This window comes from Oncorhynchus mykiss, chromosome 13, assembly GCF_013265735.2.
Source record: "Oncorhynchus mykiss isolate Arlee chromosome 13, USDA_OmykA_1.1, whole genome shotgun sequence".
Classification (NCBI taxonomy): domain Eukaryota; kingdom Metazoa; phylum Chordata; class Actinopteri; order Salmoniformes; family Salmonidae; genus Oncorhynchus; species Oncorhynchus mykiss.
In genome coordinates, this window is record NC_048577.1 from 19,726,503 (window position 1) to 19,750,074 (window position 23,572).

The following is a 23,572-nucleotide window of genomic DNA, read 5'->3' on the forward strand; positions in this document are numbered from 1 at the left end:
TGTCACCTGTTCAGGTACTGTGGCTGTAGATGAGCCTAAGAAAAAACAGGCTCTCCTCCCACGGATCACAGCCGCCCTGGCAAAACTATTTTGCTTCCCCTTTAAAAAAAAAATGCAAAGAGTAACTGTGCAGAAGATGAGATTGGGAAAACCCTGCTGCCACCTCCCCCAACCCACTTTCTAAATAAACTCTCAAAGCCAACAGAAGAGGGAGGGAGACAACCCCCCCTACTCACAACTCATTTTATTACACCACATTTAATTCAATAAACACAACTTGCAGCTATTTTGATCTTCTTCTTCTTGAGTTTTTTTTAAAGACCCACCTGCATGCTATAGATTCTTAAGGTAAATTTGCTGTCTACTACAGTATCATTGTTATGAGTATGTTCACTGTGCCAGTCATTATAGCCAGTATAGGCTATAATAATGCCCTAACCTAATTGCAATTGACATAATAAGAGTTACATTTGAATAATTCCCCAATTTTATATTTTTTTAGATGGAATAAATCTCTTAAGCACTATAGAGTAAGCGCGCCACTGTATGCAAGCCCCGCCTCCCCGCAGAATAAAGAATAGACATGAGTGGATCATTGCGGTGTCACTACAAAGGGTACCTTAATTAAGCCAATTCATTGGCTTTAGACATGCCAATCATGCGTGTGTTGTAATCTGATTGGTGTGTGCACCACCTCACGGCAAATGGTGTAGAAACGCTGAAGCACGCCATTCTGTTTATGATTTTTGTTAATGATTGACGCTGCTGTTTAAAGGTATTTTAATGTCTGCTTTATTTGTATTACAACATAGTTGGGGAGGACAGGGGAGAAAGGGTGGACGGCTCCCTGTCTAGTATTTGTCGCCTATAGCTAGTTATAGGTCTTCTTGAGGAAGCGCCGACAGACGGACAGCTGCGCGACTTCGCATTTTCTAATAAACAGCAGCACGAGCGATGGCTTTGGCGTCGCATTTCTTACTGTATTTTTCATAAGGCGGCGAAGTCGACATCGTGAAGGTTTTATTCTGTGCTAGTTTCGTGGTTGCCGGCATGACATAGCAGCTACGAGCAAGAGCCGCTTCGATTATGGGAACATTCAGGTGGGCATTGCTGTTTTATTTATAAATGTATTTAGACATTATTTACTGTTGTTCTTGTTATAATTTCAGGTGTCACATAAATATTTGTCATACGTGTAGATGGACCGAGCGAAGTTCACGTTTCTGCTCCAAAACAAAGCTTAGTGTATTTTTACATTGAGGAAGCCTTAATCTTCATCAGAGGTTACTCGGCGACAGCGGTGCTGATACTGCTTCATTTCTCTCTTGTCGAATTAATACAGTGGTCTTCATTTGCATATTTCCGGAAAGCGAATAAGCCCCTCAAATGGAAAGGGAAGGCAACAAAAAAGAAAATAGCCGAAATAGGTTACAAAACCCGTTATTTTTCTGTAGCCTACAGTTTTACCCACAGAAATAAGAGGACACATTGTAGCCTCTTCGCTTGCGCGGCCTCCATTGCATATATCGTTATACAATCGTTGCAATGTTTTGAATAGCCTTCTTCTGTCACATTGTACTGCAAGAGATAGGATTGAACTGACATTTGAATTGGTGACAGATACTGGAGCTGAAGCATCATCTGCAGCGCGAGAGCCTGTTGTACAGGTAGCAGCCATAGGCATTAGCATATTGGCCTGAAATCCGCGCTAAGTGCCATCACACAAACCGAAACAGGCAAAAGCCTACGTAATTACATCCTCATGCAGTTCTTTGTAGCCTATACAACGCAGGTTATTTGTCCTTCAGATGTATTATTTTTGCTAGTGAAGGCATGCTACAGCCGTTAGAATATTGTAGTCAGAAATCGGTGTCCCTTGGGTTGGCTTTACTCCAAAAGATGAGAGCGAAAGATCTCAAACATTTTATTATGGAAGAGGTATTATGGCTGACTATAAAAAAAAGTGAAGTATTCTGCCCCAAGCATCTGCTTTCAGTCTTTTTGGGGACTACTTTTCAAGGAATAAATTACCTTGCATTTCAGACTAATTATGGTTAGTATTATAAACACTAGAATAGAACAGACTAGAGACATGCACCACCAAGTGAAAGCGCTGGGTAGATTTCACCAGCACAGGGTGTGTTGAGTGAGAAATAGAGTCATTTCTTTTAACCTTATCTAGGAAATGCACTCACCATACAGAGAGTGAAACACTTGCTCTCAAGAAAACAATTATCTGATCTTCACACATCCTCATGACCTTGTTTTAAAATTAAACACTATACCAGATTACCACACACACACGGATGGGACATTTGAACATTACAGCTCAGTAAAAGTGACAGTTGGCATTTACACACAGCTGTGTAAACCTCACTTCTTTCTCATCATCCCTGATACTTGCTGTTGTTATGGCAATCCATGCTAAGGTGAACTGTGAATGAATGGTAAACTAATATGTCTTTGTGTTTTACACCAGCTTGGCTGTGGCGTGCTTCTGCCGTACAAAACTGCTGAATGCCACAATATGGACCGTAGTAGGAGGGAGGGATATCATAAACCTGTCCTGATGTCTGTGTCTGTCTGCCTGTCTGTCTGTCTCTGCATCTCGGAGGTTCTGTCTATTTGTTCGTCATACCAGCTCTCTCACTGTGGTTGGTTGGTTGTAGCGATCAGCAGAGGCCTGCCCTGTGCTAAAGGTTCCACTCCATTATCCTGCTGTGCTGCTGACGCTGAAATACTGGGAGCAACTCCATGACCTGACATATCAAGTCTAAAACTCCAGTATCCTGCCCTACTGCAGCTACTACAAGCTCCCTTCTAGTCTGTTGTTCATATTAATTTGGAAGCACATTACATTACAGCACGGAATATAGCGGAAATGGAATGGCAACTAGTTAAAGTTACTCACAAAGCAATCCAATATTTGCCCAGATACAGGATCCTACAGATCAGTATAACTGTATTGTTTCAGAGACATCACATACTAGAGGGGTGATAATATTACAAAAACAACATTGCAATGTTTCCCCTAAAATTCCCCAAATGTCTTGGCATGGGGCCCCCAATTGATTTTGTTATAATGTTTGAGTCACTCAGATACTTTTTTTATATATAGTGTATGTGGGCACCACTTCAAAGTAGTGGATTCGGACAGTTCAGCCACATCCTTTGCTGACAGATGTCTAAAAATTGAGCACACAGTCATGCAATCTCTGTAGACAAACATTGGCAGTAGAGTGGCCTTTACTGATGAGCTCAACGTGGCATCATCATAGGATGCATCATCACAGGATGCCACCTTTCCAACAAGTCAGTTTGTCAAATATCTGCAATGCTAGAGCTGCTCCGGTCAACTGTAAGTGCTGTTATTGTGAATTGGAAACGTCTAGGAGCAACAACGGCTCAGCCGTGAAGTGGTAGGCCACACAAGCTCACAGAACGGGACCACCGAGTGTTGTAGCGCGTCAAAAAAAATCTGTCCTCAGTTGCAACACTCACTACCAAGTTACCAACTGCCTCTGGAAGCAACGTCAGCATAATAACTGTTTGTCGGGAGCTTCATGAAAGGGGTTTCCATGGCCGAGCAGCCGCACACAAGCCTAAGATCACCATGCTCAATACCAAGCATTGGTTTGAGTGGCGTAAAGCTTGCCGCCATTGGACTCTGGAGCAGTGGAAACGTATTCTCTGGAGTGATGAATCACACTTCACCAGCTGGAAGTCGATGGACAAATCTGGGTTTGGCGAATGCCAGGAGTACACTATCTGCCACAATGCATAGTGCCAACTAATGTTTGGAGGAGGAATGACGAATTGCCTGGGGCTGTTTTTCATGGTTCGGGATAGGCCATTTAGTTCCAGTGAAGGGAAACCTTAACGCTACAGCATACAATGACATTCTATACGATGCCCTTTCCTGTTTTAGCATGACAATGCCTCCATGCACAAAGGGAGTTCCAAACAGAAATGGTTTGCCGAGGTTGGTGTGGAATAACTTGACTGGCCTGCACAGAGCCCTGACCTTAACGCCATCGAACAGCTTTGGAATTAATTGGAACACCGACTGCGAGCCAGGCTTAATCGCCCAGCATCATTGCCCGACTTCACTAATGCTTTTGTGGCTGAATGGAAGCAAGTCCCCGCAGCAATGTTCCAACATCTAGTGGAAAGCCTTCCCAGAAGAGTGGAGGCTGTTATAGCACCAAAGGAGGGGACCAACTCTATAATAATACCCATGATTTGTAATGAGATGTTTGACAAGCTTTTGGTCATGAAATGTAGCATAAGAACACAACACAAGCCATGGCAAAATGTGTAGAATTGCAGGAAACTAGCTTAATTAAACTGTAAAATGCTTTCTTTTCTCCATGGCAAAATGTCTAGAACTGCGAATAGCAGACAAAATTGTTTTGAAACAGCAACATTTTGTTTCTGCTGCCATGGGAGGGCCTCTAAAAATGTTGGTCGGAGAAGGCGTTCTTGGCCACGCCCAATACCACACCCCCCACATCTATTTCTCCACCTAGTCAGGTGAACAGGGCCTTGCCCTTTATTATGATAAACAAGCCCGGAAAACCATTTCACCAGAGCGGTTGTCTTGGTTGCACTTGTTTTCTAGGATCACTGGTGTCTGGTAATGTACAGGAATGATTCACCACAGTTCACTCTCTCTGGGAGTATAATTAACGTCACCACTCTATTGGCCCATTCCAGTGTGTGTGGCAAACTATCCAGACCTGTTCTGTAACCCCAGAGGGAGGTTTCATATGGTGTTAATATAGAGCTGAATGAACACACAATCAACTAGTGACACAATGTACTGGGGCTATTGTACCAAAGTGGCACAGGTGTAATAGTAATAGGTCAGATGGTTTCATTTTGATGCCACACTAACTATACTGGTCCCATATCAGTTTCGATCAGTTCCCCAGAAAAGAGGATCTGGTTGGTTCATCTACTTTGGGAAAGTGAGGCTTAAACTGATCCCATGGACATACCGTGTATCGTTTATGTGTGTATTTTCTGTTAATGCCTAGGCAAATGCAAGGGCATCCGGGGTTATGTTGGTGTACAGTGTTAAATCTGTTTGTAATCCATTTGAGGTTAACGCAGCAGTGCTGGTGATCCTTTTAATCTGTATCTTATTGAATCACAGACCTGATCAGGGTCAGATCGGCCAAGCCCCCCTCCGACAATACACTCACTACCATTGCAGAATCAATTATTAGTCACATCGCATTGCTTTGCAATTCCTTTGGAGGGAGGATGGTGTAAGTGTATATTTTAAAGCCATGTTCCCCTTGGTATTCATGGAAACGTGATTATCAGGAGGGCGCTGATTGCTACACTAGGAATTCAGGAAGCAATTCTTCTTCTAAATGTGGTTGCGTTTAGGGAACTTGGGTAGTCTGAGGGAGCTTCACCGGATGACATGATATTAGCTAATTAGCCCAAATGTGTCTGTTCTTCATTCAAGCTTACCATCAAAGTAACTTATTCATTAGATTCATCTCGATTCTAGATAACATCTGCTGTATAGGGCCATGGACCGATATAATGAATGTATATAAACTCAGCAAAAAAAGAAAGTCCCGTTTTCAGGACCCTGTCTTTCAAAGATAATTTGTAAAAATCCAAATAACTTCACAGATCTTCACTGTAAAGGGTTTAAACACTGTTTCCCATGATTGTTCAATGAACCATAAACAATTAATGAACTGGAACGGTCGTTAAGACACTAACAGCTTACAGACAGTAGGCAATTAAGGTCACAGTTATGAAAACTTAGGACACTAAAGAGGACACTTTCTACTGACTCTGGAAAAACACCAAAAGAAAGATGCCCAGGGTCCCTGCTCATCTGCGTGAACATGCCTTATGCATGCTGCAAGGAGGCGTGAGGACTGCAGAGGATCGGTACATCCAAACATCACACCTGCGGGACAGGACAGGCCTGTTGTAAGGCAGGTCCTCCCCAGACATCACCGGGCACAACGTCGCCTATGGGCACAAACCCACTGTTGCTAGACCAGACAGGACTGGCAAAAAGTGCTCTTCACTGATGAGTCACGGATTTGTCTCACCAGGGGTGATGGTTGGATTCACGTTTCACAATTCCATTGAGCACGTCTGGGACCTGTTGGATCGGAGGGTGAGGGCTAGAGCCATTACCCCCCCCAGAAATTTCCAGGAACTTGCAGGTGCCTTGGTGGAAGAGTGGGGTAACATCTCACAGCAAGAATTGGCAAATCTGGTACAGTCCATGAGGAGGAGATGCACTGCAGTACTTAATGCAGCTGGTGGCCACACCAGATACTGACTGTTACTTTTGATTTTGACCCCCCCTTTGTTCAGGGACACATTATTCCATTTCTGTCAGTCACATGTCTGTGGAACTTGTTCAGTTGATGTCTGTTGTTGAATCTTATATTCATACAAATATTTACACATGTTAAGTTTTCTGAAAATAAACGCAGTTGACAGTGAGAGGATTTTTTTTTTTTTTTTGCTGAGTTTATAATTCACTTTGTCAAGGATGGTCAGGCTGTCATTGCCATGAAGATGTTGGATGACTAGGGGAGGTCAAGCCTATTACAGACCAGGGTTAATACGCAGCCATTACAGAAACAGGGGGAATACATCAACAACAGTGACGTCAGAAGAGCACAGGGTTCATAATACTAACCCTAGACACCAGAGCGGGAGATGAACTGGGCACTACAAAGTGGACTACTTTTGACCAGGGCCCATTCCCAAGTAGCGCACTATATAGAGCATAGGGTGCCATTTTGGATGCCTCCACAGTCGCATGCACTTGGATGTTGTGGCGTTGAGGAACAAGCCACGTGTCAGCGGAAAGACGGGCATAAAGATGTAAATGAGATGTAGCAACAGCGAGGTTAGGGCGAACAGGAGGGAGGACTGGGGGATTAGCATGGGGGGCTGCCCGTGATGTCAAGCATGGCCTGAGGGGGAGGCACAGGACATACAAGGAGGGAGAGAGGGGAATGGAGGGGTGGATTAGGGGTTCAGGGGGAGAAATGGGGGATAGGGAGGGCTGATAGTTGGGGGTACAATAGGTCTGTCTGTTGCTGTGGACAGTTGGCGTGAGGATAGGAAGCACTGAGGCGCACACAGAATGCGATAATTGTGCACGCGGATAGCGGTTTACATACAAACTCATGCATAGGCACAACACAGTGCTCACATTGAAGATGCCCCATTCACGGCAAGGGAGAAGCTCCTGTACACACACACACACACAACAGGGCTCACATTGAAGCTCCCTCATGTGCTGGGTACGGCCCTTGGTCCCCCAAGGCTATCTCTGTCTCCAGTACTCTGCAGTCCTAAGTTCACCATGGTGGTGTCTTAAATTGCACCCTATTCCCTATATGGTGTAGTACTTTTAACCAGGGCCCCAAATTGGCTCTGATCAAAAGTAGTGCACTATATAGGGTGCCATTTGGGAAGCACAACATATCACCTCCAGACACACTAAATGGGAGGACTTCCGCATTCAGCTACATTCAGTGCCATTTTTTTGTTTGTCCTACGGTTACCCTTAGAGAGAGTTAATGTACTGATAGCGAGAGCAGCAATAGTCCCGCATACTGCTGTAGTCTGGCATGACTCACAGAGTTTGGACTATAGCCTGGCTTCAATGACATTGCTGTATACCTCCTCTGGTGTACATCCTACTGTAGCTGGACTGGAGTGATTCCTGGTGAGATGACAAATTAGGATGCCAGTAATTTAGGGGATTTGTTTGCAGAGGGAGACTAGTGTTATATTTTCATAGATTTTAAGATTATTTCTTGCATTGGTTTCTTAAAAGGTAACTATTGTGCATTTCCATCGTCACAGTGAGCAGTCTTGAGCAATATCAAAGGTTAAAAGTGCAGTATTTATGGTGTCATAAGATTAGCTTTGATTAAATTAGCCTACATATGGACAACTTTTCTGTTTCTATTGTTACATTGTTTTGGAGGAACTAGCTGCGTGTCATTTTGAGGGAATATCGTGACGGTTTGGGGATGCTCGTTTTGCCCGAGCTGCTGCTCTTCTGATGCAATTGGTCTCGTGCTAGTTAATGGCTCTTTTGATTGGCCTCTCCCAGCGCATGAATGGTGTCCTTGTCCCTCCATCCCTCTGCAGTGTTTTCTCCCTTCAAACAATATTTTTTTCTTCTCTGGGCAGTTTTTTCTGCTTGTCATTGTCGCGCTTCAGTAGACTTATGTATCGGTGTGACTATGGCGGATATTAAAACACCTAGGATTTCAGTGTGTGTGTGTGTGTGTGTGTTGTAGTCATAGAGCTGTTCAGCATTCCAATGGGGGCTAGCCCATTCCCCTCCTCTCTCACTCTTGCAGATGTGCATAAGCCCCACCTTCTGGGATTCCATTTGTCAAATGTATGCTGAAATTACTCTCGGCTTGGGGTTAGGTCTATCTCTCCTCTCCCTCTGAATTGGGGCCACCAGCTCGGCTGGGTTTTGGCTTACCCAGTAATAGAGTTCCCATACATGAAGCAGGCCAGGGCTGTGCTTCTGTCCATAGAAATATAAGCAAAGAATGGAAATGCTATGAGGGTGCAGTCAAATTGCCATGGCCTGAGGTCTTTTACCTGTTCAAATAATTATATTTCTATGAGGCTGTCAGGGATTTCTTTTTCATTCTAGTAATTATATTTCTATGGTGCTGCCTGGATGTCACATACAGGAGTGGAAACGCCATGGAACTAGAATGAGTTGAACAGGAAACAACCCAGGCCATCGCAATTTGGCTGCACCCTCATGGGATTCTCATTCTAGTAATTCCATTTCTATGGTGCAGCTTGGCTGCCACAGACAGGAGTGCAGAGAGGAACTCCAGAGCAGTGTTGCTACCTTCTTGGTTAAACAATAGCAGCGGGACCTCTGGCTCTGGTTTATCACTGACCAATGGTTCCCCCCTATTGGTTTTGTGATTAGTAGCTACATTGTGCAGTGCACAGTCTGTTCTTGGCTTCACTATAGGCCATGTTGATATACTAGAAATCTGCAGAGCTATCTTTCTCAACACATCCTTTCTAGTTTGCTAATCCAATCACCTTTAATGCACAGTCTCTTCCTGCCAATATACTACGGCTAAGGGCTGCTGTTATGCACTACATAACGCAGACGGTCAAGTTTCAGGGGCTCCTTTAGCACCTCGGACTCAGTGACTGCCTGCAGGGAGAAACTTTGTTGCAGGGCAGGGGGAAAAAGAGGGAGAAGCATCGGATGAGGAAATGTTGGACGGGCAAGGAGGCATGGCTGAGTCAAAAATATATATAAAAAAAGAAGGTCCAAGCGTCTTCGACAGAGGGGATCAAGCTGATTCTATACCATTTTACAGAGGCCAGTTCATGAAGGAAGGCTTGCTAATTAAAGTTTTTTAGCAAGCGTCTATGACAAATCAGGACAGGTCATGTCACTGAGCATCCATTACGAACACAGGCTATAAAACAGTGATCACTAAGGTCATTACAGAAAACACCAGACTGATATCTACCAGGATTATTTGTGAGGATAACATCAAGAAGAGTAGCCTTTTCTGTGTGTTTGGCTTCATACCTTGTGGGATTAGTAATCTGAGAAATATTTAGGGAGTCCCATTGCTTTAGGATTTAGTCAGGTGGTTTAAGCATGTCCCAGTTTAGGTCACCTATCAGGACAAATTCAGACTTAGTTTAAGGGGCCAGGAGAGAACTTAGGGCAGGTAGGGTACAGGCCAGTGCTGATGGAGGATGATAGCACCCAGCAACAGTCATCAAAGAGCTATTTGAAAGTTTAATACTTACAACCAGCAAATCAAATTGTTTGGGGACAGACTTGGTGGAGACAACTGAGCACTGAAGGTGATCCTTGGTAAAGTTTGCCACTCCCCCACCTTTTGGAAGATCCGTCTTGCCAAAAAAGGTTATAACCAGTAAGGTTATCAGAATTCAAAACACTCTCCTTAACCACCTCTCAGTAATGACCATCACATCACAACACACCCTACCATACCGCTGTCTCTACATTATGCCCTGAATCTATCCTACCACTCCCATAAATCTGCTCCTTTTATTCTTTGTCCCCAACGCACAAAACGACCAGTTTTGATAGGCTTCAGCCATACCCTCATCCTACTCTGTTCCTCGGGGATGTGGAGGTTAACCCAGGCCCTGCGCTCTCACTTGTTGACTTCTGTAACCCGTAAAAGCCTTGGTTTCATGCATGTTAACATCAGAAGCCTCTTCCCTAAGTTTGTTTTACTCACTGCTTTAGCACACTTCACCAACCCTGATGTCCTTGCTGTGTCTGAACCCTGGCTTAGGAAGGCCACCAAAAATTCTGAGATTTCCATCCCCAACTACAACATTTTCCATCAAGATAGAACTGCCAAAGGCGGAGGAGTTAGCCTGCAAAGTTCTGTCATACTTTCAAGGTCTATGCCCAAACAGTTCGGGCTTCTAATTTTAAAAATGAATCTCTCCAGAAATAAGTCTCTCACTGTTGCCGCCTGTTATACAGTGCCTTGCGAAAGTATTCGGCCCCCTTGAACTTTGCGACCTTTTGCCACATTTCAGGCTTCAAACATAAAGATATAAAACGGTATTTTTTTGTGAAGAATCAACAACAAGTGGGACACAATCATGAAGTGGAACGACATTTATTGGATATTTCAAACTTTTTTAACAAATCAAAAACTGAAAAATTGGGCGTGCAAAATTATTCAGCCCCTCTACTTTCAGTGCAGCAAACTCTCTCCAGAAGATCAGTGAGGATCTCTGAATGATCCAATGTTGACCTAAATGACTAATGATGATAAATACAATCCACCTGTGTGTAATCAAGTCTCCGTATAAATGCACCTGCACTGTGATAGTCTCAGAGGTCCGTTAAAAGCGCAGAGAGCATCATGAAGAACAAGGAACACACCAGGCAGGTCTGAGATACTGTTGTGAAGAAGTTCAAAGCCGGATTTGGATACAAAAAGATTTCAAGCGATAATATTGAAATGAAAGGAGTATCAGACCACTGCAAATCTACCAAGACCTGGCCGTCCCTCTAAACTTTCAGCTCATGCAAGGAGAAGACTGATCAGAGATGCAGCCAAGAGGCCCATGATCACTCTGGATGAACTGCAGAGATCTACAGCTGAGGTGGGAGACTCTGTCCATAGGACAACAATCAGTCGTATATTGCACAAATCTGGCCTTTATGGAAGAGTGGCAAGAAGAAAGCCATTTCTTAAAGATATCCATAAAAAAGTGTCGTTTAAAGTTTGCCACAAGCCACCTGGGAGACACACCAAACATGTGGAAGAAGGTGCTCTGGTCAGATGAAACCAAAATTGAACTTTTTGGCAACAATGCAAAACGTTATGTTTGGCGTAAAAGCAACACAGCTGAACACACCATCCCCACTGTCAAACATGGTGGTGGCAGCATCATGGTTGGGCCTGCTTTTCTTCAGCAGGGACAGGGAAGATGGTTAAAATTGATGGGAAGATGGATGGAGCCAAATACAGGACCATTCTGGAAGAAAACCTGATGGAGTCTGCAAAAGACCTGAGACTGGGACGGAGATTTGTCTTCCAACAAGACAATGATCCAAAACATAAAGCAAAATCTACAATGGAATGGTTCAAAAATAAACATATCCAGGTGTTAGAATGGCCAAGTCAAAGTCCAGACCTGAATCCAATCGAGAATCTGTGGAAAGAACTGAAAACTGCTGTTCACAAATGCTCTCCATCCAACCTCACTGAGCTCAAGCTGTTTTGCAAGGAGGAATGGGAAAAAATGTCAGTCTCTCGATGTGCAAAACTGATAGAGACATACCCCAAGCGACTTACAGCTGTAATCGCAGCAAAAGGTGGCGCTACAAAGTATTAACTTAAGGGGGCTGAATAATTTTGCACGCCCAATTTTTCAGTTTTTGATTTGTTAAAAAAGTTTGAAATATCCAATAAATGTCGTTCCACTTCATGATTGTGTCCCACTTGTTGTTGATTCTTCACAAAAAAAATACAGTTTTATATCTTTATGTTTGAAGCCTGAAATGTGGCAAAAGGTCGCAAAGTTCAAGGGGGCCGAATACTTTCGCAAGGCACTGTAGTTATAGACCCCCCCCCCCCCTCCGCTCCCAGCTGTGCCCTGGACACCATATGTGAATTGATTGCCCCCCATATATCTTCAGAGTTCGTTCTGCTTGGTGACCTAAACTGGGATATGCTTAACACCCCGGCAGTCCTACAATCTAAGCTAGATGCCCTCAATCTCACAAGGAACATACCAGGTACAACCCTAAATCCATAAACATGGGCACCCTCATAGATATTATCCTGACTGGCTTGGTTTTGCTCTGACATGCACGGTCAACTGTGGGACCTTATATAGACAGGTGTGTGCCTTTCCAAATCATGTCCGATCAATTTAATTTACCACAGGTGGACTCCAATCAAGTTGTAGAAACATCTCAAGGATGATCAATGGAAACAGGATGCACCTGAGCTCAATTTGAGTCTCATTGCATAGGGTCTGAATACTTACAGTACCAGTCAGAAGTTTGGACACCAGCTCATTTTAAAGGTTTTTCTATATTTTTACTCTTTTATACATTGTAGAATAATAGTGAAGACATCAAAAGTATGAAATAACACACATGGAATCATGTAGTAACCAAAATAGTGTTAAACAAATCAAAATCTATTTTATATTTGAGATTCTTCAAAGTTGCCACCCTTTGCCTTGATGACAGCTTTGCACACTCTTGGCATTCTCTCAACCAGCATCATGAGGTATTCGCCTGGAATGCATTTCAATTAAAAGGTGTGCCTTGTTAAAAGTGAATTTGTGGAATTTCTTTCTTTAAAACTTCTCTGGGATATGTGGGACGCTAGCAACAGCCAGTGAAATTGCAGGGCGCCAAATTCAAAACAACATAAATCTCATAATTAAAATTCCTCAAACATACAAGTATTATACACCATTTTAAAGATAAACTTCTCGTTAATCCAGCCACGGTGTCTGATTTCAAAAAGGCTATACAGCAAAAGCACACCTTGTGATTATGTTAGGTCAGCACCAAGTCACAGAAAAACATACAGCCATTTTCCAAAGAAGGAGAGGTGTCACAAAACTCAGAAATAGCGTTATAAATATTCACTTACCTTTAATCTTCATCGGAATGCACTCCCAGGAATCCCAGTTCCACAATAAATGTTTGTTTTGTTCGATAAAGTCCATCATTTATCATCCATCATTCATTTGTTCACGCGTTTAGCCCAGTAATCCAAATGCTCAATGCGCGATCACTTAGTTCAGACAAAGTCAAAAAAGTTATATTACAGTTTGTAGAAACATAAATCTTAACATAAATCTTCAATAATGTTTCAACCGGACAATTCCTTTGTCTTTAGAAATGAAAAGGAACGCAGCTAGCTCTCACGGTCGCGTGCCTTACTGTGCTCATGGCATTCTGCCAGACCTCTGACTCAAACAGCTCTTATTCTCTCCCCCTTCACAGTAGAAGTCTGAAACAAGGTTCTAAAGACTGCTGACATCTAGTTGAAGCCTTAGGAAGTGCAATATGATCCCATAGACACTGTATATTGGATAGGCAATGACTTGAAAAACTACAAACCTCAGATTTCCCACTTCCTGGTTGGATTTTTTCTCAGGTTTCTGCCTGCCATATGAGTTCTGTTATTCTCACAGACATAATTCAAACCGTTTTAGAAACTTCAGAGTGTTTTCTATCCAAATCTACTAATTATATGCATATTGTAGCTTTTGGGCCTGAGTAGCAGGCAGTTTACTCTGGGCACCTCATTCATCCAAGCTACTCAATACTGCCCCCCAGTCCCAAAGAAGTTAATGCGTTTGAGCCAATCAGTTGTGTTGTGTCAAGGTAGGGGTGGCATACAGAATTTGTTAAAAGACCAACTCCATATTATGCCAAGAACAGCTTAAATAAGCAAAGAGAAATGACAGTTCATCATTACATTTAAGACATGAAGGTCAGTAAATCATGAATTTCAAGAACTTTGAAAGTTTCTTCAAGTGCAGTCGCAAAAAAAACAAAAATAGTGAAAATAAAGAAAAACCCTTGAATTAGTAGGTGTGTTCAAACTTTTGACTGTTTTTTATTTTTAATCAATTAGCAAAAATTTCTACAAACCTATTTTCGCTTTGTCATTGTGGGGTATTGTGTGTAGAATGTTTAGAATTTGGCTGTAAAGTAACATTTGGAAAAAGTCAAGGGTTCTGAATACTTTCCGAATGCACTGTTTGTATGTATACTGAACAAAAATGTAAACGCAGCATTCATTCAAAGATTTTACTGAGTTATAGTTCATATAAGGAAATAAGTCCATTTGAAATGAATGAATTAGTCCCTAATTTATGGATTTTACATGACTGGGAATACAGATACATCTGTTGGTCAGATACCTTTAAAAAAAATTAAGGTAGGGGCATGATTCAGAAAACCAGTGTGACCACCATTTGCCTCATGTAGCGTGACACATCTCATAGAGTTGATCAGGCTGTTGATTGTTTCCTGTGGAACACAATGTCGTACACGTTGATCCAGAGCACCCCAAACATGCTTAATGGGTGATATGTCTGGTGAGTATGCAGACCATGGAAGAACTGGGACATTTTCAGCTTCCAGGAATTGTGTACAGATCCTTGCGACATGGGGCCGTGCATTATCATGCTGAAACATGAGGTGATGGCGGTGGATGAATGGCACAACAATGGGCCTCAGGATCTCATCACGGTATCTCTGTACATTCATTTTGGTAGAAAAATTAACATTAGATTCTCTGGCAAGAGCTCTGGTGGACATTCCTGCAGTCAGCATGCCAATTGCACGCTCCCTCAATTTGAGACATCTGTCGCTTTGTGTCGTGTGACACAAATGCTCATTTTAGAGTGGCCTTTTATTGTCCCCAGCACAAGGTGCACCTGTGTAATGGTCATGCTGTTTAATCAGCTTCTTGATATGCCACACCTGTCAGGTGGATGGATTATCTTGGCAAAGGAGAAATGCTCATGAACAGGGATGTAACCACATTTGTGCCAAAAATTTGAGAGAAATAAGCTTTTTGTGCATATGGAACATTTCTGGGATCTTTTATTTCAGCTCATGAAACATGGGACCAACATGTTGCATTCATATTTTTGTTCAGTGTATGTCCTCATGCATATGTCCTCATGCATATGTCCTCATGCATATGTCCTCATGCATATGTCCTCATGCATATGTCCTCATGCATATGTCCTCGTAATTCAAATGTCCTCAAAATTCACAACAGATTTGAGGAACCCTGATCCAATTGGCTCCGGCACCACCCTACCAGGTGACCTTACAGCGGGGGAGACGGGTAAGGAGACCCAGCCACAGCCTCCCCTGTCCAACAGTGCATTGCACCGTGCCCACCTCCACCATGTCCACCCCCAGCGGCAGCCCTGAGAGAGAGTGCTCCACAGGGGGACCCAACCAGCTGGAGTGTCCCCCTTCCTCTCCCCCTGGCATGGACCATTCCATGGGCAGCCCCCTCCTCAGCCCGGACTCATCTTGCCAAGATGCCATGCTCTCGGCCCCCGCCGCCTCCCCCGCCGACTCTGAGAGCCTGAGCCCTGACGAGCTAGAGCTGCTGGCCAAGCTTGAGGAGCAGAACAGGTGAGAAAGAGATGGGAACCGGGGTTCACATGTGTTGCACAGTAGCTACAGGTAACTGCCAAAATAAAGGAAACACCAACATAAAGTGTCTTAATAGGACGCTGGGCACCACAAGTCAGAACAGCTTCAATGCACCTTCACATACAGTGCCTTGCGAAAGTATTCGGCCCCCTTGAACTTTGCGACCTTTTGCCACATTTCAGGCTTCAAACATAAAGATATAAAACTGTATTTTTTTGTGAAGAATCAACAACAAGTGGGACACAATCATGAAGTGGAACGACATTTATTGGATATTTCAAACTTTTTTAACAAATCAAAAACTAGAGAGATCTACAGCTGAGGTGGGAGACTCTGTCCATAGGACAACAATCAGTCGTATATTGCACAAATCTGGCCTTTATGGAAGAGTGGCAAGAAGAAAGCCATTTCTTAAAGATATCCATAAAAAGTGTTGTTTAAAGTTTGCCACAAGCCACCTGGGAGACACACCAAACATGTGGAAGAAGGTGCTCTGGTCAGATGAAACCAAAATTGAACTTTTTGGCAACAATGCAAAACGTTATGTTTGGCGTAAAAGCAACACAGCTGAACACACCATCCCCACTGTCAAACATGGTGGTGGCAGCATCATGGTTTGGGCCTGCTTTTCTTCAGCAGGGACAGGGAAGATGGTTAAAATTGATGGGAAGATGGATGGAGCCAAATACAGGACCATTCTGGAAGAACCTGATGGAGTCTGCAAAAGACCTGAGACTGGGAGGGAGATTTGTCTTCCAACAAGACAATGATCCAAAACATAAAGCAAAATATACAATGGAATGGTTCAAAAATAAACATATCCAGGTGTTAGAATGGCCAAGTCAAAGTCCAGACCTGAATCCAATCGAGAATCTGTGGAAAGAACTGAAAACTGCTGTTCACAAATGCTCTCCATCTCACTGAGCTTGAGCTGTTTTGCAAGGAGGAATGGGAAAAAATGTCAGTCTCTCGATGTGCAAAACTGATAGAGACATACCCCAAGCGACTTACAGCTGTCATCTCAGCAAAAGGTGGCGCTACAAAGTATTAACTTAAGGGGGCTGAATAATTTTGCACGCCCAATTTTTCATTTTTTGATTTGTTAAAAAAGTTTGAAATATCCAATAAATGTCGTTCCACTTCATGATTGTGTCCCACTTGTTGTTGATTCTTCACAAAAAAATACAGTTTTATATCTTTATGTTTGAAGCCTGAAATGTGGCAAAAGGTCGCAAAGTTCAAGGGGGCCGAATACTTTCGCAAGGCACTGTAGATTCTACAAGTGTCTGGAACTCTGTTGGAGGGATGTGACACCATTCTTCTGCATGAAATTCCATAATTTGTTTCGGTGGTGGTGGTGGTGGAAAAGGCTGTCTCAGGCACTGCTCCAGAATCTCCCATAAGTGTTCAATTGGGTTGAGATCTGGTGACTGAGATACACACACACACACACACACACACACACACACACACACACACCCCTCTTTCAAAGTCACTGATATCTCTTCTCGCTATGGTAGCCAAACTAATGGGCAACTGGGCATTTTATACATAGACGCTAAGCATGATGGGTTTTTAATTGCTTAATTAACTCAGGAACCACTCCTGTGTAGAAGCACCTGCTTTCAATATACTTTGTATGCCTCGTTCACTCAAGTGTAATTTATTTTGGCAGTTACCTGTATGTTTCCATTAACTTGTCCAGTGGTTTTGTGTAGATATTTAGAAAGACAATAGATGTGACAATTGCCTGCCACTTTGCGTTTTCATTTAACTGTCTCGTGTCAATTTAAAAACAGCTGGACGTAATGACATCCCATGAAAAATAACAAAACTTTTTAGCAAAAAACATGTCAAATAAAAATTAAGTGGTTGACATTTTTCCATGATCCATTTAGGCAAATTGCACATTTAATAAACTGGTGGCAGCCTGTATGCCCTCTGACCTATCTGTTTCATGTCTGAGGTAGCTCCCAAAGCCAGCATGGATAGAATGCAAGAATTGACTAATATTCTAAGAATTCTCATGTGCCACCTTATCGCCGTGGTGTAACTTGCACTCCTTTAGATCTGAAAGAATTGGATCTTGAACTTGCATCCAGCCAACCAGAAAAGAAAGGCTAAGCAATTCAGGCATTATTGAATGTCACTGCAAAGGGAAAAAAATATATATATTTGACCAATAGTTGGATTTAGAATTAAATGTGGATTCGGTGTGCGGCTTGGCTCGTAGGCTTATCTTAAAAATTATTTGGCAATACTCTATTACATAAACACAGTCTCCATCATCATTTCTTGCAATAAAGAAAGTTCAACAAAAGAAAAATCCACCCTTATTGAACGGATAAAAATGTTGTCAATCTGTTGCACGTTTCTCATATCTGCCGTTTCCGTTACACATGTCTTTTTGCAACATTGCTTTTGTAACCTTGTTCAATGGAAACCTACTGTTAGGTTGTGACTGGTCTCGCATGGCTGCGTTCAAGATCCCTGCGCTGTTGTGAGAATGGCATTTGCTGATATTTTGCCAGGTAAATGATGAGCCACTCATAAACAGACGGGTACAGTCCAGCGATCCAACTGTGTTACAGCACATGGCTATGAGGTTTCCAGGTCAGTATGGGGTAGCAGAGGTTAGCCTCTCCCCGCTGTGGGTAGCTCCAAAGCAGATGCACTGAGCAGATGTGTCATTGGGCTGGAGGAGCTTCTGGACAAGGTCTAGCGGGCCGGCTAGGCTAGCTGAGAGACGCTTTGATGCCAGAGCTGGAACATGCACTGTTGCACCTTCCTCTTCTGCCTCTGTGAGCTGGACCTTTGCTTTTACTGGCACGGTATTATAACCAATGTGCAGGCACACACGCAGTGTGCGTCCCAAATGGCATCCTATTCCCTATGTAGTGCACTACTTTTGATCAGGGTCCAGGCGAGCTCGGGTCAAAAGCAGTGCACTATATAGGGAAAAAGCTGCCATTTTGGACACACCCTCATTGTCTCTACTATCAGAGTAGCTGCTTTGGCACTGATAAGTATCTCAACAATAGGCCCAGTGCCCAGTCACTATCAAAGAGGTGCTCAAGGCTCAGTAACTTGACCTAGTGGTACTAAAGTTACTGCTGGTTCTTTGTGCTCTCCAGTGTTTTACATGACATTCTCCCACACATGATTTTCTACTACATGGAGTAACAATTAAAAACGTTTCAAGTAACAGTCTAATTTAATGCAAAAGAGCATATAACATTAAGCCTGAAAAGCTTAACATTATGGATTGACAATAAAAAGATCAAAGCAAGTAATGGAAACAAGACTAGAGCAACGAAAGCATAAGTGGGTCTAGATTCACTCATGTGACCCATGTCTGACCTTTGACCCCTAACCCCTTGACACCCCCCCCCCCCACCTCAGACTTCTGGAGGCGGACTCCAAGTCGATGCGCTCGATGAGCGGCTCGCGGCGGAACAGCGGCTCGTCCCTTGTGTCAAGCTCCTCTGCCTCGTCCAACCTGTCCCACCTGGAGGAGGACACCTGGATCCTGTGGGGACGCATCGTCAACGAGTGGGACGAATGGAGACGCAAGAAGGACAAGCTGCTCAAGGTGAGGGGGGGTGGATGAGTGATTGAGAGACTGACAGAGCAAAGGGAATAGAGGGGAGAAGATGGGGAGGAGAGGGGGAAAAGGGGTGTTGGAGGGCCAGTAGGAGGCACCCTTCCCTCTGGTCTAAAAAAAAATATCCCAATGCCCCAGGGCAGTGATTGGGGACATTGCCCTGTGTAGGGTGCCTTCTTTCAGATGGAATGTTAAACAGGTGTCCTGACTCTCTGTGGTCACTAAAGATCCCATGGTACTTATCGTAAGAGTAGTGGTGTTAACCCCGGTGTCCTGGCTAAATTCCCAATCTGGCCTTCATAACATCACTGTCACCTAATCATCCCCGGTTTACAATTGGCTCATTCATCCCCCGCCTCTCCCCTGTAACTATTCCCCAGGTCGTTGCTGTAAATGAGAATGTGTTCTCAGCCAACTTACCTGGTAAAGTAAGGGTTAAATAGAAAAAGAGGAGATATGACATGGGAGTGGTGGGCAGAGGAGAGATGGATGGATGGGTAACGGAGAGGGTACATCGGGGTTAGGGGGGATAAGATAGAGAGCGGGGACAGAGGAGAGAGAGAGGACGAATAAGGGGGGAGAGAGGACTGTAGGGAAGGTGAAAGTGAGAAGAGATGGATGAGATGGAAAGGACAGTCAGAGTGTGGGGAAGAGCAGAAAAGATGGAGGGAGAACATTGAGGGAGAGAGCAGACAGAGCTAGGGAAAAGGATGGAAAAGGGAGAGGGGAACAGCAGGAGAGATTAGAGAGGAGAAAATGGGAGCGAGGACAAGTGAGGACAGAGCACAGATGGAGGGATAAGATAATTGAAGATTAGAGACGTATGAGATGACATAGATATTCAGTATAGGCTGGGAGGTGGAGTTCTACAGCAAACTGAGAATTTGATTCGTAACTAAATCTTTCTTTTCCCCTCCAGGAGCTGATCCGCAAGGGCATCCCACACCACTTCCGGGCCATCGTGTGGCAGCTGCTTGGTAACGCTACAGACATGCCAGTGAAGAACCAGTATTCTGAGCTGCTCAAGATGTCCTCGCCCTGCGAAAAGCTCATCCGCCGGGACATCGCCCGCACCTACCCCGAGCATGAGTTCTTCAAGGGCCAGGACAGCCTGGGTCAGGAGGTACTCTTCAACGTCATGAAGGTGAGGACATTTTCACCTTGAGCATGACTTTTTTTTTTTTTTTTTTTTGTGTGAACGTTGTCTCTTAGGTTTACTTGGACAAACAGAATAGATTTGGTATGATTAGTCCTTTTTGGTACTATCACTATACTAGTGAGATGTGCAGTTGGATGAACAGTTAGAAGCAGTTACATCTGCATTGCTTGCTGTTTGGGGTTTTTGGCTGGGTTTCTGTATAGCATTTTGTGACATCTGCTGATGTTAAAACGACTTTATAAATACATTTGATTGATTGAGTTAAATGTGTATGTGAACTGTAGAGGCCGGTTTCCCAGACACTGATGAAGCCTAGTCCTGGACTAAAAAGCATTGCAAATGGAGAATCTCTAAACTTAATCTGTGTCCGGGAAGTCTCCCCAATGAGTATAGGTTTGTTCATATTGATTGATGTCTGTGTGTGCAGGCGTATTCTCTGGTGGACCGGGAGGTGGGCTACTGCCAGGGCAGTGCCTTCATCGTGGGCCTGCTGCTCATGCAGGTAACGTCTCTTCAGCAGCCCTCTAGTCTCGACATTCTCCTCTCTTGCTATCGCGCTACGTTGTGCTAAATACGGAATTATCCTGATTCTACCCGTTTTTCATTGCTTATACAGTATGAATAAATGACCTCTGAGCTCCTGATTAGTGTGAATGCACACACAGTCACACAGCCTGACCCGGTCTCTCCTGTGGCCCTCTAGATGCCAGAGGAGGAGGCGTTCTGCGTGTTTGTGCGTCTGATGCAGGAGTACCGTCTGAGGGAGCTTTTCAAACCAACCATGGCTGAACTAGGCCTCTGTATCTACCAGTTTGAATACCTGCTGCAGGTAAATCAACTTTATTCATCTCCATATGTCACGCTGGCCAATGTAGGAGGTTGAATGTGTCCCAAATGGCAAATTATACCCTATAAAGTGCACTACTTTTGACAAGGGCCAATAGGTCAAAGTAGTGCCCTATGTAGGGAATATAGTGCCATTTAGGATGCATATATTGTCAAATTAACTAAAACCTTAAGGGCCTTGCAAGTGGCTGGGATTGAAATGGGGAAAAAATACCTAAAAAATGTCTGGTTTTACTTAAGTATGGTATGGTGCAGTGTAGTTGGGGAATAAGCACAGATATTGCAATTATAGAGTTGTCCACTATGGGGCAGCAAATAGATTCATACAGCACAGATTTATTCTAGGTAAGTCCTTACATTTTATATAGTACGACTTTTAAACCATTACAGTGTTGCAGCTCAACTAAAACCCCTATTATTATAAACTGGGTGGTTTGAGACCTGAATGCTGATTGGCTGACAGCCATGTTATATCAGACCGTATACCATGTCTATGACAAAACATTTATTTTTACTGCTCTAGTTACATTGGTTACCCGTTTATAACAGCAATAAGGCACCTTGGGGGTTTGTGATATATGGCCAATATACCACGGCTAAGAACTGTGTCCAGGCACTCGTGCATAAGAACAGCCCTTAGCCGTGGTATATTGGCCATATACCACACCCCCTCGTGCCTTATTGCTTAATTAACTCCTCTCGTCTCTTCCCTTCTCATCTACCCTCTTTCTCTTCCTCTTTTCCCTCTCTCACCTTATCCCAACAGGAGCAGCTCCCGGAGCTGAACGTCCACTTCCGTTCTCAGAGTTTCCACACCTCCATGTACGCCTCCTCCTGGTTCCTCACTCTCTTCCTCACCTTCCTCCCCATGCCCGTCGCCACACGCATCTTTGATATCTTCATGTACGAGGTAAGAGACTCACCACTGGTGTCTTATGCGAGTGTGAGAATGTGTTTGGGTGAACATACTTTGAGAGAAAAAAATCAACATAGTGGATCCAATAGACATGGTTTGATTTAAATGTAACCTTTATTCACGGGTTGTTCTCATGAAGATAAAATATCTTCCACAAGAGAGTCTTGTGATCTAGCACTATGGTTGTGTTGAATTGAACTTTGATTCCCTGTCTTCAGGGTCTGGAGATTATATTTCGTGTGGGCATGGCCATTCTGCAGTACAACCAGACTGACCTCATCCAGTTGGACATGGAGGGCATGTCTCAGGTAACAATCACTAGGCCCCTTCAAAATTAGTGGATGATATATGGAATAGGGTGCCATTTGGGATTTATCCAATATTTTTTATTTTACCTTTATTTAACTAGGCAAGTCAGGGCCAGAACATGTTTTTTTACCTTGTCATCTTGGGGATTCAATCTTGCAACCTTTCGGTTACTAGTCCAACACTCTAACCACTATCCTACCTGCCGTCCAAATAAAAGGCACTACAGCAGGGTTCCCCAATAAGCTGTTTCACCATTAAGTAATTCAGCTTTAAGGGACCAAATTTCTCTTGTGGGTGATTTTATTTTATTATGTTTTCTGAGATTTTATTTAAACAAAAAAAATCTTTCTTGGACATTAAAAGACTGTAAAATTACCAGAAAATGAGCTCAAAGTGATTTTAATTTAGGAAATCTGTTCCCTAGTATTCCCACGGATACATGGAGACATATGTGATCGTATCACAATGTAAACAAGGTTTGAAATTCAAATTGTTTTGTGAAATACTATATCTGTTCTTGCGGTCAATTTGCAGTGTACAAATGATTTATAACTATGTTCCAGCCCCCCACCCATCGGCTCAAGGAAAAATCAGCCCACGGCTAAATGTAATTGGGGACCCCTGCACTATAGTATAAATCATGAATTATCACTGTAGATAGACACAAGACTTGCTGGAGGCAAGAAAAACAAAAGAGTGAAATGAACCATTGTTTAAACATATGGGCATTTGTGACGTGTCTTTACTTCAATTATCATGTGATACCTACAGGACATATTATTCCCTTTCATAGTGTATTAACAGACATATTATTCCCTTTCATAGTGTATTAACAGGACATTATATTTTTCATAGTGTATTAACAGGACATATTATTCCCTTTCAGAGTGTATTAACAGACATATTATTCCCTTTCAGAGTGTATTAACAGACATATTATTCCCTTTCAGAGTGTATTAACAGACATATTATTCCCTTTTAGAGTGTATTAACAGACATATTATTCCCTTTCAG

The 23,572-nt window shown here is 43.3% G+C and overlaps 1 protein-coding gene across 3 annotated transcripts in view; it reads left to right on the forward strand.

The window, feature by feature from the left end:
- The first annotated feature begins 703 nt into the window (after nt 1-703).
- LOC110485845 (EVI5-like protein) overlaps nt 704-23,572 on the forward strand; it is a 43,998-nt gene continuing 21,129 nt past the window's right edge. For all 3 annotated transcript variants that reach the window (XR_005035479.1, XM_021557035.2, XM_021557036.2), the window contains exons 1-8: nt 704-1,100; nt 15,336-15,703; nt 19,127-19,316; nt 20,248-20,472; nt 20,915-20,989; nt 21,191-21,316; nt 22,100-22,243; nt 22,468-22,557. Coding sequence is in view for 2 of the 3 variants with exons in the window: in XM_021557035.2 (XP_021412710.1) it covers nt 15,468-15,703; nt 19,127-19,316; nt 20,248-20,472; nt 20,915-20,989; nt 21,191-21,316; nt 22,100-22,243; nt 22,468-22,557 (1,086 nt within the window). In the remaining variant the exon portion in view is untranslated. The remainder of the gene's footprint in view (nt 1,101-15,335; nt 15,704-19,126; nt 19,317-20,247; nt 20,473-20,914; nt 20,990-21,190; nt 21,317-22,099; nt 22,244-22,467; nt 22,558-23,572) is intronic.